The following is a 17994-nucleotide window of genomic DNA, read 5'->3' on the forward strand; positions in this document are numbered from 1 at the left end:
ACGTGTGTGTACTTTCTTGGGATGATGAATGGTGCTGAGACGCGGCCCCTCCCCGTGTCTGGCTCTCGGCCTCATTCAGCCTGGAGGAGGCTCGTTCTGGCTCACCGGCCCCGTAGCACAACCTGTGTGGGTGCTGGCCCTGCGGCTGGAGGCCCCGGCCGGCTTGCTGCCACCTCTACTCCCAGACCGTGTGTCTGGGCCCAGAAGAGAGGGAGGTGCCTCTCGGGACAGAGGAGGCTGTGCCCCACCCCGAGGTCCTCAGAGACCAGCCCCCTCTGTGTCTCACCCTCTGCTCCCCCTCCCCCAGCCTCAGGAAGCCAGACCCGCTGCCCCTGTTCGGGCACACCCCGGGCACTCTCAGTAAGTTATACAGCCTGTTCTTCACGTAGGCCCTTGCTTCTCAAGGTGTGGCCAGGCAGCATCCCTGGGAAATTACTAGAAATGCAAATTTCTCGGCCCCAGACCAGCTGAGTCACAAACGCTCTTGATTCTGATGCAGTCCCCACCCAAGGTCTGTTGGGGGAATCCGTAAGCGATTGAAATCGTTTTCATTGAGGGGTGCCTGGGTGGCTCAGTCGGTTAAGCGGCCGACTTTGGCTCAGGTCATGATCTCACAGTCCGTGGGTTCGAGCCCACCACTATGTCTGTGGTTTTCAAATTTGAGCCTGCATAGATTCTGTGTCACCCTCTCTCTGACCCTCCCCTGTTCATGCTCTGTCTCTCCCGGTCTCAAAAATAAATAAAACGTTAAAAAAATAAAAAAAAAAGAAATTGTTTTCGTTGATATCCTACAGCCTACTTAAGGGCAGGATGCCCAAACCTTTTTGCCAGTGGCCAGCTAACTAGCTAACCACAACTACGTGTAGGCAAAGATTCACCGTTTCCAGGCTGTCGTCAACTGTTTTCGTTCCCTCTTATAAATCCTGATTTTGCCTCTGCTCTTGACTTACTCTACCCACCAACTCCTGTGTGAGCAGTGTGCCATCAAAGAACCAAACTATGCAAAGTGACCAGATGTCTCATTAGCTCAAGTGAGTTAATGGTCATGGTCCTTTGACCACGTGCCAGCTTGCAAATCCACACACAGCACCTGTTGGCTTTCTCACACACACACCGTCCACCAAACGTACAGGCACCCTCACAAAAATAAAGCACAACAGGTGTGACTATTCCAGGCCTTCTGAACAGACAAGATTCACCCAGCTCGGGATCATTTGCTCAAAACGTGTCCCAACTGCCTCCGTTCCTTAAGAGCCCCTTCGGTGGTCCTCAGACCCTGGTTGCCTTCTCTTTAAAAAAAAGAAGGGAAAAGAAAAGAAATAGATCTCTTCCAATGTCTTTATTATTATAATTATCATAATCTCGTTTTCAAAAATATAAATAGGTGCACGGAACTCTGGTGCCTGCACAGTCCCGGGGGGTGGGGGAGGGGGGAGAGGGGGTGGGGGGCACTCCCCCTGGGAAGGAAGTGCCCCCCCACCCAGCCCTGCCGAGATCGACACCTGCTCTGGTGGCAGACCCGGGTGGGAGGACGCTGGAAGAGGGACCCTGGGAGGGAACCTGGCCCCCACGCAGCGGAAGATCCCTCCATGGCTCTCTCCTGCCCCCTCACCCTCGGCGGAACCCGCCCCCTCTCTCCCAGGCTTCTCCCTCCTGGATGCAGATGGTGCGGCCCTCCTGGGTCCTCATCCAATACATTCAGCTGCGGTTTGGGCTCCAGTTCTTCGTGCCCCTCCCTCCCTCCCTCCTCCCTAGCTCTCCCTGGAGGTGAAAGAACCAACGATTGCACTGCTCTTGGATAAAGTCAGGAAACAAAAAATAATCTTCTTTATTTAACTTAACCCCTCCCCTTCTCCCCCTGTCCCTGCGCTGGTCCCTGGAAAGGCACAACGGGAGATTGAAGAAATGTCTCTAAACTCAGTCCACGGGTTACAATACGTTTGCTTGGCTTTGGCACTGGGGGGGAAATCAGATGCAGTTCTGGCGATTTGGGAGGGGGTGGGGGGCTGGGTGGGTGCATACACAATGTGGGATTTGTTTTTTTCCTTCTTTAATGGAATTCCTTATATGACAGAAAGCGACAAGAAGAGGACCCCATCCGTGTGGGATGTCAGCCTGGCGAGGCTCCTGGGCTCAGCATCCTGGGCGCGTCCGGGATGCTTTCAGTGGGCAGTGCTGGGGCGGCTCCTCCGGGCGGGCCGTGAGCTCCGCTTCTGTAGTCTGCGCTTGTACGTGGAGGCTGCAGTGAAAGGGAGACGGGAGCATCTTGACCGCTTGGAAGGGAGCTGGGCCGGCCTCACCCCTCCCCGCTCGCCCCTTCTCTGTCGCCTCCCCTCCCCGCAGAAAGCATGCACTCGAGGACGCAACCTGACCTCCCCGCTCTCTGGTTTTGATTTTTCTTGGCACCAACTTGGGCTAAAGGGGCTTTGAGGTGCTGTCAGAAGGGAAATCGGGCCACCTGCGCTTTCCTTCATCCTCGCCCGAAAGCGAGCCCTCCCTGAGGGCAGGGGTGGGGGGAGTGGGATTGAGCCCAGGGATGGTGCAGACAGCTGGTGTTCAGGATCCCCAGGCGAGGGCCAGCTGCTGCTGTGCTGCCGGAACAGGAAGGAGGACAGGGGGGGCAGGATCTAACGCTGTGCCCGGCAAGGGTGGAGAGGGGTGGTGCTCACGGTCTGTGCAGGTGATCCGAGGCTCCTCCCAGTGCCCGCTGGGCTGGCACCGGATGGTGGGCACATGGCGCTGGACAAAGCCCTCAGTGCACTGGTACCGAACCAGGGAGTTGATCTCGTATCGGTCCTTCTTCTGCCCGAAGGTCCTGGCGTGCTCCACCACCGGGGGGTCTCCACAGGCCACTGAGGGGCAAACACCCTTGAGAAAGAGCTCTCAGAGGGACTCAGGCCAGTGATGAGCCCGCATGGTCCCCTGTGGCTGTGATGAGACAGCCCAGAGCCCAAGGAAGGGGCACTGAGCCTGGACACCCGGCCACCCAGCCCTGGTGGCTGGCAAAGGGGCATTTTCACGCCGTGCCGAGAATCTGGAAACCACTGGTTATAATGTCTGGGGTTCTCAGTGATTTAGACCAGCAGGGTGGGAATAGAAGGAGCGTCTTGAGGGGGCGAGGAAAAGACAACAGGGACGGAGAAAGGTGGGGACGGCGGGGAAAGCCAGGCAGATCTTCTGTGACTTCTTGATGAAAACGGCCGGTATAGGAGGGCACCTGGGTGGCTCAGGTTGTTATCTCACGGTTCGTGAGTTCGAGCCCCGCATCAGGGTCTCTGGTGTCAGCACAGAGCCCGCTTCAGAACCTCTGTCTCCCTCTCTCTCACTCAAAAATAAATAAACATTAAAAAGAAAGAAAGAAAACAGCCAGTATAGGGAAGAGGGACGGGAAGGAGGGGCATGTTCTACCAGCACCTCTAATATCCCCAGACTCTGAGCTGAGGACGGGGGCCTGACAACCAAAGAGAATGGGGCTCCCCACCCACGTGCCATCGTGGGTGACTTCTGTGCTAGTGCCCAGGGGACTGCATGTGTGTGTGTGTGTGTGTGTGTGTGTGTGTGTGTGTAGGGGCTGGTCTGTCCTCTAGCCTGTGACCATCACCTGTCCCTGTCAACGGTCCCTAGGAGTGGACCTGCTCTTGTCTTTGGCCCTGAGACACTAGACCCCCCAGGTCAGCGGTGAAGGGCCATCAGCAGCCAGGAGACAGGGGGACTCCCCCCAGGTCCCATGGCAGGAGCCGAAAGTCTTGACTCCAACCAGGCCGGACCCCTCCCAGGAGGCTGCTCACCTGTCCCCTTTTTACACGTGAAGGGCAGGTAGTAATTGCAGGGAACGTCATTCCACTCTCCCTTCTCGTGCCAGATCATCACTACGCAGTCTTCTCCGCTGACGAAGAAGTTGTCCGGCTGGTTGGGGCGCCAGTTCTCAAATTGCTGCGGGGGGGGGTGGGGTGGAGGGGGGCAGGGGTGAGGCTAAGGCAGGAGCTTGACACCGCCTTCTTCTCAGTCCCTCACCATGAGCCCGTGCCGCTCCCCCTCCGGCAGGGGCTGGTCTTACTGCTGCCTCGCTTAGGTAGGATTGGGCGGTAGAGACATGGCTCTGTGGCCGCTCACCTCTTCCAGGGAGCCTTCCCTGATGTCCTTGGCTGACCTGCAGCGCTGACTACGTGTACTGTCTACTTGGCATCTATATTGCTTTCCGTCTGCCTGCCTCCTCGGGCAGACTCGAGTCCTCTGCGGGCAAGGGAGCCCTCTAAAGCTTCCACGTGGCCCTTCTGGTGGCGTGCCTTCATTCCATCATTGCCCTCCTCGTCTCCCTCTTCCCAGGCCGGTGTTCACTCGACTTGCCCGGCCCTGGGCCGGTCTCCAGAGGCAAAGATGAACCACACACGGTCCCTGCCCCCAGGGCTCCCAGCCCAGCAGCTGCTCAGTGAGTGTATGTGGTCTGACCATGTCCCTCTCTGGGGGTCTCTGCTCCCTCCCCTCCTCTGGGCCACCAACTCTTCCCGGGGCTCACCAAGGAGTGTCCGTCTGACCAGCGGAAGTCCCCTTCGATGGTCCTGTCGTTCAGGCCGATCCACTGGTAGTCTTGGGCGTTGTCTAGAGAGAAGTGTGGGTGTTGGGCACGGCGCTGGACACCCTGAGGGTGTCTGAGAAACCGAGGCAGAGAGGATGGAGGGGTGACAGGGGGTAGGCGGGCTCCTGGGGGCACGTCACCTACTTCTAAGGCCCTGACAAGGCTCTCCGCACATGCATGTCCGGAGTGCACTTCGGCCACCACCCAAGCTGGTGAAGACTGGCGACAGCCACGGGCTTAGTCTGGCACTGACCGTGGCACGTGGTGGGCTTCCGGTGCGGCCCTGGTTGCGGAAACACCCTTCTGCCCCTCCCTGCACCGCCCCCCTGCCTCCCACCCCTGCGGCCTCTCTGGGTCCAAGTCTGCTGATGTCTGGCGGGTGAGGCCCCGCCGCACTCACTGTTGACAAACTCCTGCTCCTCTGGGGTGACAATGCTGCTCAGGTGTGACTGCTGTGCCCGACACCGGCTCTCCGCATCCACCCAGCTCTCGCGGTCGGGGAAGTAGCGGTAACAGTGGCCCTGGAACTTGGTCCAGCCCTCCTCACACAGCTCTTGGTCTGCAACACAGGTCGGGGGCTTGAAGAGAGAGGCCCCGGGGCCGACTGGGCGTGCCCAGTGCCGCCAGTCTTTCGCCAGATTCCTACATCCACCCGGCCTTCAGTGTCCGTCCTTGAAGGGAGAGGCCCATACGGATGAGGTTGAAGTTGGAAGCCAGGAAGGCCTGGCCCCGGAGCCCCAGAGCCTCTGGGCACATCTCCACCCTTTCTCTCCCTGATGTTGCCCCCGCCCCCACCCCCACCCCACCCCAGAGCTTTTCTGCTCTGCAGGGCTGGAGAAAAGAAGTGGCGAGGTGGGAGGTGTTGAGGTTGAGGCCCAACATGGGTCAGAGGCTCCCAGGAGCCGCAGGGAGGGAAGCAGGGAGCTATAGGGAGTGTGTGAGGGAGGCAGGGAGCTGCAGGCAGCGCCGGGGGCATGAAATGGCACCTCGGGTGGGGACAGAGGGACAGAAGTAAGTCTGCTTTGGGTTTAAAGATGACTCAAAGCTCTAAGTCTGTCTATCTGAGCTGCGCCCAGGATATCTGCCTCTTTCTCAGAGGAGGAGGTAGCCAACCCGGGGTCTGTGACCCAGGGGCCCTGGCTTTTTATTTAATTTCTGGAGAGCAAGTGAAAAGAGGGAGGAGCTTCTCTCCTCACAAACCTATGTGGGTAATGGGTTCTGAGTTCAGGGGAAGGGACTGGTTTGGCGATCTTGGAGCAGGCTGAGGGGACGGACGGAGGCAGGGGCAGGAGCTGGCTCTTGGGAGTGCGTCTCCCCATCTCTGCCCCCAGCGACATCTCACTGGTAGCCGTAAATTGGTCCTGGCGGGAGCGTTATAAACCTGGGAGATTGGCAGGTGCTATGCGTCAGGGCTCCTGCTTCCTCTTCAGGAGCCAGTTGCTAAACAGCAGCCAGCACACCAGCAGACAGAGGGAATTCTAAGACCCCCTCCTCCTCCTTCTCCTGGGGTGGGGAGGGCTGCTGCTCAGGCCTGGGGGCCAAGTGCAGGGCCGGGAACCCCTCCGGCCGAATGGAGCCTCCTTTACTGGGTGCTACCGATAGTCTGGCTGACCCAGGATGGGGGGGACCGGGACCTGAGGGCAAGGAGGCTTAGGCTGAGGGGTGGGTGCTTGGTAGGACTGGAAGACAGACACGCAGGGGAAGGCAGAAAGAGAGGACACGCAGAGGCCAGCAGCCTGAGGAGAAGAGGTCAAGCAGCAGGAGGGCTGGGGGGAAGGTCACCGGTCCCCTGCAGCCAACTGCTTCTCCACGGAGTGAGGCCAAGGTCTGGAAAGAAGGTGCCTGCAAAGAGGTAGCTCGGCGTCCGGGGGAGACCAGAGACCTCATTCCAGGGCTGGAAGGGCTGAGCGCCGAGCTGAGCAGGCAAACCCGGAGGCCGCAGCTGCTCTGGGAGGGTGCGGGGCATGCAGGAGGGTGGCTCTGGGGAAACACTGACGGAACTGCAGGGAGCCCGGAAGGAGCAGCAGGGCCGGGAGCCGAGCCATGAAACACCCGCGGGACTGAACCGGGAGAAGAGACGGGGCCTGGCTTGGCTTAGCTGGGCGACCCGGCACCGTCTCTGTGCCCCGCCAGAGTGCAGCGCCCCGTGGAGACCCTGCCTCCAGTCTGGCAGAGCACCTCCTTTCCTGGTCTGGCATCTAAGAGCTGTTGTCTGTGAGGACGCGCCAGATGCTTGTCCTCTGCGCAAATATTTTGGCATCCTGGGGAGAGAAGCCTTATGACTCTCCCCTCCCTCCCAGCCCCCCGGCCAAGACCCCATGCACCAGTTTCCTGGGGCAGAGGTGGAGAGTGGGAGGCGGCAGGGAAAGAAGAGGGTCCGGGCCTTTTCTTCCAGAAGCCTTAAGTTCCTCCACCAGCCTGGAACCTTAGCAGTGCCTCCGAGGAACATGCAATCCGAAACTCCTCCCCACCCTGCTTAGGACCAAAGGGAGATTGCCCAGGAGTTTCATCTGCTTTCTGAAGTTTCTGAGACATTTAGCTTGAGGGGTCATAGAAAATGGTTTTGAACCCTGGCACGCTTCTAGTTCTGTGGGGGTTACTGCAACTAGTAACTACAAGCCCCATCTCCCCCTTTCTGAGTGGGGATGGCCCTGAGATCCTGGAGGGAAGGGGGCAGACCAGGAGCACCAGAGGCGAGAGAGCCGAGGGCTCCAGCCGGCCCTGGGAAGTTCCGGGCACACAGCTCCCCTGGCAGAGCCTGGCCCAGGTGCAGGAGCAGGGGGTTGGCAAGGCCCAGGAGGGGAAACTCAGCCCCTGCCCCTTGCAGTGAGGCTCTGTCGTCTCTGGCCAGCCTTTTGCCTTGCAGGAGGGGGGGAGGGAAGGAAGCATGGGTCGGAGTGGCACTGACTGACATGGCAGCTGTCATGGTGGTGGTGACAAGGTGACGGGCAGCAGTCCCTGCTCAAGCATGACTTGAGCCTGCTGGTGACACGGGAGCTCTCAGGCAGACAGAACACAGCTCTTGCCACAGAAGAGAGAGGCAGCGTGGCCAGTGTGGCACGGCGGCTCCCGAGGCCACAGAGGGGCCGCGGAGGTCCCACGGGCAATACAGCGGGCAGACGCGGGCTCACGACTGCTGGAAGATCTTTGCTGTCATCTGGAGTGAGAACCAATTAATTACTCCCACCCATAGCTTCCTTCAAGACAAAGGCACGGGATCAGCTCTGTCCTCTTAGTCTGATGCATGCACCGACCTCGATGCGGTCTCAGCACGTCTGGAAGCCCTGAAGAAGGTTAGTGTTTTAAAGGTCCCCCAGAGCCCCACCTTCCAAAGTGCAGGCTGGCCCGGCCTGCGTGTCTCTCCTGCGGTCAGATCAGCCAATGCCCCGGAGGAGGGTTGCCACAAGGAACGGCAGGAAGAGTGGGAGTGAGTGAGGCAGACTTCTCGGTCGTGGCCCCTGAAATGGCAGTCTGGATGGGCCTTGGGGGCCCCCAGCCAGGGCCCAGAGCCTGTGGTTAGAAGGGAAGGGTGAAGGAGAAGGAGGGGGTGCAGCAGTTAGTAACATTAGCTGAAGCCGAGACGGCCGTACCAATCTCACACAGGTCCCCTCGGTAGCTGGGAAGGCATAAGCATGTGAAAGAGTCGATGGCGTCCACGCAGGTGGCTCCATTCAGACAAGGGCTTGAGAGGCACTCATCAATGTCTGCAAGAAACCAAGGGCCACCATTAGGACTCCTGCCAGCAACTCCAGCTTTGAAAGCATCGTAGGTTCTTTACGGGTGGCCAGCCCTGCTGCTCTCCAGAGCCCTGGGAGGGGTGGCTGGATTTCCTAAGAACTGTTGCTGCTGCTGCTGCTGCTGCCGCCATCTTGGAGCGCTGAGCCAAAGATCCAACAAGGGTTTTCCTGGATGTGTGTGATTCTCGACGGGCAAGCGGGGAGCACCGCAGCCAGGTTTCCCAGTGGTGAAGAGATCGGGTGCTTCTGAAGGCAAACACCCATTGCACGGCTCCTCCAAGATGCCTTCTCCGGTGAATATTTCAAGAGGCCTTGGGGTCTGAACCTGGCTCTGAACATGGTGCTGAGCGAGGACCCTGGAGGTCAAGTTCTCGAAGTCTGGTTAGAACTCTTTTCTCTTCCTATCTTCTCGGTAGTTATGAACCAAGGCGAGAGGGCAAGGCCATGCATGGAGCACGAGGACAAAAAGCCAGAAGTGGTCTGCAGAGTACTGAGCCAGGAGAGAACGGCACCATGGGATATTCTCATGAGACTCCTTCAGTTTTGGGGGGTTGCAGATACCCTCGTTGTCTTCAGTAAATCCGATTCTAGAGTATCTAACAAAGATGAAGCCAGCATCATTCTCTTCACGGGAGGAAGAGAAACCAGCCCAACATTTTCCCATGTTCCTTCCAGCTTAGGGCCTTAGAACGTGGACACCTCTAGTGAGTCACAGTTTCTAGAGGGGCTCCATTCTGGCCAGTGGGAAACCAATGTTTGAAGCTGGGGAGCCACTGGGGTACCTGCGTGGCTCAGTGGGTTGACCATCTGACTCTTGATTTCAGCTTGGGTCGTGATCCTGGGGTCGTGGGATCGAGCCCCGTGTTGAGATCCATGCTGAACATGGAACCTGCTTGAGATTCTCATTCTCTCTCTCTCTCTCTCTCTCTCTTCCCCTCTGCCCCTCTCCCCTGCAATCTCTAATTCAAATAAATAAATAAATAAATAAATAAATAAATAAATAAATAAATAAAGTTGGTGAGCCACTAATAAGTGGCCACCTATCACCCTGAGGTACGGCAGGCTTATTCCTCCCAGGCACACTCTTCCTCCCTTCTGTTCTTCGGGCCCAAGATGTTCTTTCTGATCCAACCTCTTTGTGGGACTTGAGCTGTTAAGTCATTGGTCTTCGCCTCAAATTTTCATCCAGTGGCCAAGGTGAGAACTGGATCTCCTAATCCAGTTTTTCTGTGTCTTTCTGAGAAGCCAGAGACCTGGGGATCTTTTACTGTCTTCGTATTTATATCATGAAGGCCGCTGCTGTTTTTTTTTCTGGGGTACTTTCCCTGGGAACTTGCTAAAAGGTCTTATGAAGCTCTTCTTCCCAGGGGGTCAATAAGATGCTTCAATGAATGGGTGCCACTGGCTCAGGGGGCATCACGATATATGGCAAAGCCTCAGTGTGTGCAGCTGTGTTTGTACCACCTTCAGGACCCGACGTATCCACGGGTGGCGTCCACGTGAGCAGCGTCTCGCACATATTCCAGGATTAGTTCTCGCCTCTCATAGCAGCAGCCTAGACCTTAGAGTCAGTCCCCTCCTAAGAAGTCAAGAACACTTTCTTGTGGATCCTTTTGCTAGCTGGTGCACAGTACACGTCTTCAGGATCAGAGTTGGGTTTGTGCAGTGGGTGGCCGGTTCCCACGCACTCAAGTCCTCAGGTGTCTCTCTGTTCCCACGGAGTTCTTACCTTCATCTCGGGGAGTGCACACCACGGACTAGAAACCAACAGTTCCAAGGTTGGAACTGTTCCAAGCGAAACCAAAATGCATGGAGGAACTGACCGGAGTCCCAGCATGCACTTGGATTCCCAGCATGCACCAGGATTCCCAGCAGCAGCAGTAGCAGCAATAGGTCAGGCCGGTGGGCTGGGCGGAAGCTGGGGCTGCTCTCCTGCTCCAGGAGAGCCCCTGTTCTCTTTTGTCCACTAAGCGTCATTATGGGTCACAGGAAGCACCTGGGCGAGGGGGGATTAAGCAAATGTAGGCGCTAAAGCAGTTCTACAGAGCAGGGGACAGGAGTGGCCTGTGGGAGAAGAGCCAGACATCGGCCCTGGGGCCTCTGGCCAACCGTGGGGGAGGGGCAGGAAGTCAGGCCAGGTGGCTCCCTTCACGTCATTGGCCCCCAGGTGGCCTGAGGCCCCGGGGGCTGGGGGTGGGGGGTCGGCAGTGTCCTTTTCCTCCTGGCCCTGGCACACAATCTGAGCAGGGTGAGAGACCGCAACTCGGGGAACCAGTTCCTGGGTTCAGAAGCTGTGTTGTGGAGAGCCCGGGGTTCACCAATGAGAAGACCAGAGAGCCCGTGGGTGCCAGCTGGGCAGTTTAGAGCGGGGGCCTTCAGCCGGAGGAAGAGGGCTGAGCGTCCCCTGTGGGGCTTTCCCGGGAGCCCCGCAGGCCTGTCCTGCCCCATCTCCTCTCCCTCTGGCTGGAAGAGCCACCGCAGCCTGGCAGTGCCCACCTCTTTCTGCGAAGGGCAGTTGGGACATTGCTCATCTTCTGGAACCGCAAGAGGAGTTGGGCTGGGCTGAGCACAGAAGGGGGGACCCCAGACAGGGTGACAGAGGGCGGGGGACGGAAGGGCTTTTGGGCAATGGGCAGACTGCATGAAGGAAGAGAGGAAAGAGAAGGAACCGGTCTTTCACAATCTTCCCTGAGCCAGATGCTAAGTGTTCCCCACATGTGACCCTCCCAGGAGCCCTATGGGGCACAGGTGTCACATGTCGCAGTACAGGTAGGGGAACACGAGAAGTGGCCTGCCCACGTAGGTAAGCCAGGGGGACAGACTGGAAGAGGTGGAAGAATCCGACACTGAGGCTGGAAGTTGGGCCTCTGTCCCCTGGGGAGGGAGAGGGACACTGAAGTCTTGGATCTCAGCGCCTCGTTACCATTTCTGCTGCACCGGCCAAGGGCTCCCCTGTCATCTCTGAGCAGGAACCCTGGGGCGTGTCAGAACTGAGTCCTCTCCCTACTACTATAACCAAAAGCGATGATTTGTTCCGGAACCAGGCCCTCTAGAGATACCTCCAGCTTAGGGGAGAAAATAACAGAGAATCCCCTAGTAAAGGCAAGGGGAATAAAGATATTTCCAAGTGATCACTTTGGCATCTGAATTGGAGACCTCAGGCCTCCATGCTGAACAGGTCTTGTCTGGTTTTTGCTCCTGTCAGAGCCCAAGACCCTCCAAGGGAGAGGGACTTTATTTGGCTCATAGAGGCTGAGTGACAGCAGGTATTTTACTCAGGTGATACCCAACTGAAGGGGTTGCCAATCATAAAGACTGTGATATGAATGGTACCCCTCAAGTTGTTCAGTGTACAACCTGTGCAGCTATATGTGGTGATCCTGGACATAACTTTCCTGGACAAAGATGGGAGAAAATCCCCTCAAGAAGCACAGAGACCATTTCTTAACCCAGTGGATGTTCTGCACCCTGCAAAGACCTAGGATCAATCAGATGGACAGACCCGAGTAAACACATTTGCTTTCTGGTCTATCACAATTGATAGGAGGGTTGCAAGAACATATTTATCAGTTCCACTTTGCTTTTACCATAAACATGATAGGGGATGCCTGGGTGGCTGAGTCAGTTAGGCGTCGGATTCTTGGTTTCAGCTAAGGTCATGTTCTCGTGGTCCGTGAGTTCGAGCCCCGCGTTGGGGTCTGTGCTGACAGTGCAGAGCCTGCTTGGGATTCTCTCTCTCCCCTTCTCTGCCCCTTCCATTTGCTCTCTCACACACAATAAATTTTAAAAACTTAAAAAAAAAACCATAACGAGACGCTTGGGTGGCTCAGTCAATCTTGGTTTTGGCTCAGGTCATGATCTCACAGTTTGTGGGTTCAAGCCCCATGCTGGGCTCTGTACTGACAGTGTGGAGCTTGCTTGGGATTTTCTCTCTCTCTCCTTCTCTGTCTCTCTCCTGCTCCTACTCTCTCTCTTTCTCAAAAATAAACAAACTTAAAAAATAAACATCACTAAACAGTATGCTATAATTGTACAATCAAGTCTTATATTTCTAAAGGTTGATCCTGAATGTGACTTTAATATCCTGCTTCTTAAATTCAATTATAGTTGACCTTTGAACAACATGGGTTTGTGTGTAGGTCCACTTACATGCAGATTTTTTACAGTACAATACTGTAAATGTATTTTCTCTTCCTTATAATTTTCCTTTTTTTAAATTAAGTTCTATGCCCCACGTGGGGCTTAAACTCATGACCCCAAGCTCAGGAGTCACACACTCTACTGACTGAGGCAACTAGGTGCCCGCCCCCCCAAGATGTTCTTTTCTCTAGCTTATTTTATTATAAGAATACAATACATAGAAGCACCTGGGTGGCTCGGTCGATTGAGCGTCTGACTTCAGCTCAGGTTGTGATCTCACGGTTCGTGAGTTCCAGCCCCACATTGGGCTCACTGCTGTCAGCACAAAGCCTGCTTCGGATCCTCTCTCCCTCTCTCTCTCTGCCCTTCCCTGCTCATGCTCTCTCTCTCTCAAAAATAAATAAAACATAAAAAAAAAAAAGAGTTCCATATAATACACAGAACATACAAAATAAGTATTAATCGATTGTTTATGTTATCACGAAGGCTTCTGGTCCACAGTAGGCTATTAGTAGTTAAGTGGGGGGGGGAGGTCAGAATTTATATGCAGATTGTCGACCATATGGGGGCTGCACCCCCAACCCCCAGTGCTATTCAAGGGTCAACCTTGGTTCCCTGTTAAAACCTGCCCATTGGGGCGCCTGGATGGCTCAGTCGGTTGAGCGCCGACTTCGGCTCAGGTCATGATATCACGGTCCGTGAGTTCAAGCCCCGCGTCGGGCTCTGTGCTGACAGCCCGGAGCCTGGAGCCTGTTTCGGATTCCGTGTCTCCCTCTCTCTGACCCTCCCCCGTTCATGCTCTGTCTCTCTCGGTCTCAAAAAAATAAAAATAAAACGTAAAAAAAAAAAAAAAAAAACCTGCCCGTAGACTTTTTAGTTACGTCAAGTCATGAAGGTGTGATTTGTGTTTTCACTTGTAACCTTGTATTTTCACTTGCTTTGAAAGCATTTTCCCCACCCAGGGCTAAGATTTCACTGAACTTCAAACATTTCTGCTCTAGGGGAAGAGACCGTGTCAGATCATAGATCGGAGTCTCAAGCCTACAAAACGGAGAATGGTGGTTAAGACCGAAAAGAGGCTGATTAAATTTTAAGTTCACGCCCTTCCAACCCCAGAGTTTAGAGAAATCCACCCGGCACCGGGGATGGCCGGGAAATTGGACGTGAGGTAGCATGTTCCTACCTTGGGTGTACACGTAGTTACACCCTGTAGTTAACACGTCTTTAAAAAGGATTTTTAAAAAATACCAATGCCAGAGACCCTCTTCAGACCAATGATCGCATCAGAGTAGCTCCAGGTGGGGCCCAGGTGCAGTGACTTTAAAAAAGCATCCAGGTGATTCCAAGGAGCAACAGGGTTTAAAACCTCAGAGCCAGAAAGCTCACCAAATGTCAGCAACATAGGTGGGGCGGATGCTGCTGCCTTTTTTTTTTTTTTTTTAAAGTTTATTTACTTATTTTGAGAGAAAGAGAGAGTGTGATCAGGGGAAGAGGCAGAGAGAGAGGGAGAGAGAAAAATCCCAAGCAGGCCCTGCATTCAGTGCACAGCTTGACACAGGGTTCGATCTCACAAACCATGAGATCGTGACCTGAACCGAAGTCAAGAGTCGGACGCTTAACCGACTGAGTCACCCAGGTGGCCCTGCTGCTGCTTTTTAAGTGGATGGGAGTGGCATAGCCCTGCTTCTAATCGCTAAAGAATCTGAATAGTCATCAAGAGTACAGATGAATAATTTGTCAAGAACTTGTCTACGGCATGTTGATGAAACAAGCTGATGGCAACTGTCAGATACTTTCTTTTAAGGACGAAACACAGCCTCCAACCTCACTTATTAGGTGAAAGATGACCCTGAGTATTCAAACACTGCCACAGGAATAATGCTGTAGCTTGCTCCCTCTGGCGCCTGGAGAACACTAACCTATGGTCTTTCAACAGCCTGTGCTTCCCAGTCCCAGCACAGGACAACAGTGGGTCACCTGTGGAGATTAGCATGCTCCTCTGGCCTTTCGGAAGCATCCTCGACACCTGCTCTTTGGGATGATAAAGCTTTCCCTAACCAGCAGAGTAAGAGATGGGGAAGCAGAAGTAATTTTTTTTTAATTTTTTTTTTAACGTTTATTTATTTTTGAGACAGAGAGAGACAGAGCATGAACGGGGGAGGGTCAGAGAGAGAGGGAGACACAGAATCTGAAACAGGCTCCAGGCTCTGAGCTGTCAGCACAGAGCCCGACGCGGGGCTCGAACTCACGGACCGTGAGATCGTGACCTGAGCCGAAGTCGGACCCTTAACCGACTGAGCCACCCAGGCACCCCAGAAGTAATTTTTATTAATACTTTTTTGGGCCAGATGCTGTACTCAGGTATTCCTTATTCCTCAGTTTCTCAGCACTGACCGCACAGTGGAGTCACCTGGGTGGCCTTAACCCCCGCCCGTGCCAGATCTCACCGTTCCTGAGTTCCAGCCCTGCTCGGGCTCTGCGCTGACAGCAAGAAGCCTACTTGGGATTCTCTCTCCTTTCTCTGCCCCTCCCCCCACCTAAATAAACATTAAAAACAATAAATAAAAGAAAACAACCCAGTGCCAAGGTCACAGGACCGTTTCAATCAGAATCTGTGGGCGTGGGACCCCAGGCCTCAGAATTTTCTAAAGCTGAGAACCACTACCTTTGATTGACCCTATTACAAACGAGGTACTAAGGGCTTGGCTGTGGGTTTCTCACTGGCCAAGCCCCACTTCTAAAACCTCTCTCCATTCTGGTCGCCCTGAAGTTCATCTTCCGGCTCTTTAAGACCGGCAACTGATTATTATGTTCAAGAGGGAGCTTCCTATTTGGCTGAGCGTGTTAAACAAGTGAATGAAGACCCCTGTTCTGCATTTGACTCACTCAAAGGAGTGAGGGAAATTACTTGACCGCTCTGTGCTTCCGTTTCGAAGGGGGATAACTGCCAAGCTATCCACAGAGCTGTCTGGGAGGAAGTCGTGGGGAAGAAAGCCCTTTGGAAATGCACCCAGTCAGAGAAGGGCTGTCCTTCCAGCAGATCAATTAGGGTCGACTGCCACCTACTTCTCATTTCGTGAGCCCTGCTGTGACTTCTGATCCCAGTGTCCCGTTTTTGCTTAGGGAAGGAGTTGCTAAGGATGGAGGGAGGTGTCAGAAGACACGAAAAGAGGGCGAGGGCGTTCTGGTCCTGGCGACTGTCCAGGAAGTCCTGCTGGGCTCCGAGTCTGCTCCTCACCGACTCAGGCTGAGCTCCCTTAACACCTCACTCAAGACAGGCGGCCCTGCTGTCCTCCCCCCTGCACACCCGGAGGGAGGAAGTGCTTGCGCACCAGACATGATGTCCACCAGGGTTGCCACTCACAGGACAGACAGAGCCATTCCCACTGCTGACCGAGGAGTCAGAGCCCCACTAGCTGGAAAGCACACACACAGGGTCTCCCCAGGGTTCCTGCAGGGGCAGCCTCTCTCAGGACAGAGGCAGTGCCCTGCCCTCCCATCGAGGTGGATGACGAGGGACGTGACTCTAGCCCCTGAGGTGACTGTGGCCCTGTGACATACTGCCTCCTAGGTGGCAGGGCCAGGACCGTCCTAGGAGAGTCCACCCCTCTGGCCACAGAGGCCCCCAGTGCTCTTAGTCACGGCCTTGACACTTGGCTACAGGCTGACCCAAGTGGAGAAAAGAGTGAATTCATAGTCAACCTAGTGCCTGTTTATATAGAATATTTCCTGTGTATGCTGTGTATATAAAGCATATTTGTATTACGTGAGCCTATATTAGGAGGTATTTACATATATGTCAATATATACAAACACAAAAATCTTTCCTTGTGCACGATGTAATGGCTACTGGATGATAGGTGTCCAGCCCTGTTTGTTTAGTAGTATTTGCTTCCCCCCAGGACTCATGGCTCTGATTTTGCACATGTCCTAGGAAAGACCCCGGGACAGAGGCTGGGGTAAGGGCGTGGGGGCAGTGTGGAGACCCAACCCAAGAGAATGAGCTTGGAGGTAACTGGGCATCTCTTCCCTTCCGGGTGGCGATCTGACAAGATGGAGTGTTCTCATGGCCACAGACCTCCAAGTGTTCAGGGAACACAGGTAGATTCTCACCATCTCGTTCGGGGCGCCACCTCCAGTCAGAGGACTCCCCAGGCTCCTCACCTGTCCCACAAGCTGCTTCACCCATGGCTAAGGACAGAGGGCCCCAGGGTGGTGGGTGCCCAGGGGCAGGGGGCTGCCAGGTCACGGCCGACTTGCCACCGTGAACCGTGGAGCTGGGGGTGACAAGTAAATACTGCCTGCCGTTTCCCTTAGGGCAAGAAGGGGACCCGAACCCCGCCCAGGGCCAGGCACGGAGGGGTCTGCAGCGCTTTCCCAAGGAGGGTGGCTCGGCCCGATGCAAGACAGCCCTCTCGGAGGCATGACCTGCTCTTTCCCGTCTACATCCTCGCTCCACACTTCTCGGAAGTGATGTTTTCCCTTCAAAATTCAAGCATATGTTGTGTTTGCCTCATAAAACAATCTTTGGCTTGGGGCGCCTGGGTGGCTCAGTCAGTTAAGCATCCGACTTTGGCTCAGGTCATGATCTCACGGTCCATGAGTTCGAGCCTCGTGTCGGGCTCTGAGCTGGGAGCCTGGAGCCTGCTTCGGATTCTGTGTCTCCCTCTCTCTCTGCCTCTCCCCCGCTCATGCCCTGTCTGTCTCTCTCTCAAAATAAACATTAAAAAAATTTAAAAACAATCTTTGGCTTAACAAAAAGATGAACTACCTTTTAGTTTAACTACTTGAACTTTATCTCCTAAACTCCACGTAGAGTAGAATGTTTACCCTGTGGCTTCCACACTGACCCGTCACTGCGTACCTCTCCTCTCGGGTCTGAGAAGCCCGAGCCTCCGCTGGCCTCGGTTGCCTCCTCTGACCTGTGGCCCCTTCTAGGGACGAAGGGGTCGCCCTCCTGCCCCTGCCTGCACCCCCGCGACCGATGAGGGTCTTACCTATGTTGCAGTTCTTGCCGGTGGGGCCAGGGGGGTACAGGCCTGTGATGTGTCCCTCTGTCTCCTGGCAGATTGCACTACCACAGGGCTCCTTGGCACAGGACCCGGCAGGGGCTGCGGCTCTCAGGGAGACGCTGAGCGTCAAGAACACAGCGGCCTGGGGTTGTGACCTCAAGGTCGGGGCACAGGGACCCCTGGAGCCCACAAGGCTGCTTTGGGTCAGCATGTTTTTGGGGTCTCTGTCCTTCTTGGGCACCTGGCCCTAGCATCCTGGGGGAGGGGGTGGGGATCTTTGACCGGGAAAGGTCTCTCAGCCCAGAGGGAGGGGCAAGGGATCCCAAGGCAAAAAGCAGGGGAAAATCATCGGCTTCCAGTGCCTGGTGCCCGGGCTGCGTCGAGGTGAGACCATCACCATTGTACAGAGAAGTCACCTGTACTGGGGTGGGGACTAAATGACACTTTAGGACAGCCAAGATGACACTTCATACTTTCCTAAATTGTGCAGGTCTTATCCCTACACGAAATAAATATCTGGGCATAGATG

At 55.2% G+C, this 17994-nt stretch overlaps 1 protein-coding gene across 5 annotated transcripts in view; it reads right to left on the reverse strand.

Moving 5' to 3' along the window:
* Positions 1–1799: 1799 nt before the first annotated feature.
* Positions 1800–17994, reverse strand: part of ACAN (aggrecan) — a 66780-nt gene continuing 50585 nt past the window's right edge. For 3 of the 5 annotated variants that reach the window (XM_053888681.1, XM_053888679.1, XM_019460213.2), the window contains 6 exons: positions 8167–8280; positions 4977–5135; positions 4517–4599; positions 3789–3933; positions 2670–2852; positions 1800–2239 (listed from right to left, as the gene is read on the reverse strand). In XM_053888681.1, the coding sequence (XP_053744656.1) occupies positions 2163–2239; positions 2670–2852; positions 3789–3933; positions 4517–4599; positions 4977–5135; positions 8167–8280 (761 nt within the window). In that variant the 3' untranslated portion in view covers positions 1800–2162. Of the gene's footprint in view, positions 2240–2669; positions 2853–3788; positions 3934–4516; positions 4600–4976; positions 5136–8166; positions 8281–17450; positions 17565–17994 lie in introns of all 5 variants that reach the window. The other 2 variants (XM_053888682.1, XM_053888680.1) reach the window with 2 other exon arrangements.

Source organism: Panthera pardus, unplaced genomic scaffold (assembly GCF_024362965.1).
Source record: "Panthera pardus isolate Hobbes unplaced genomic scaffold, ASM2436296v1 HiC_scaffold_23, whole genome shotgun sequence".
In the NCBI taxonomy this organism is placed as follows: Eukaryota; Metazoa; Chordata; class Mammalia; order Carnivora; family Felidae; genus Panthera; species Panthera pardus.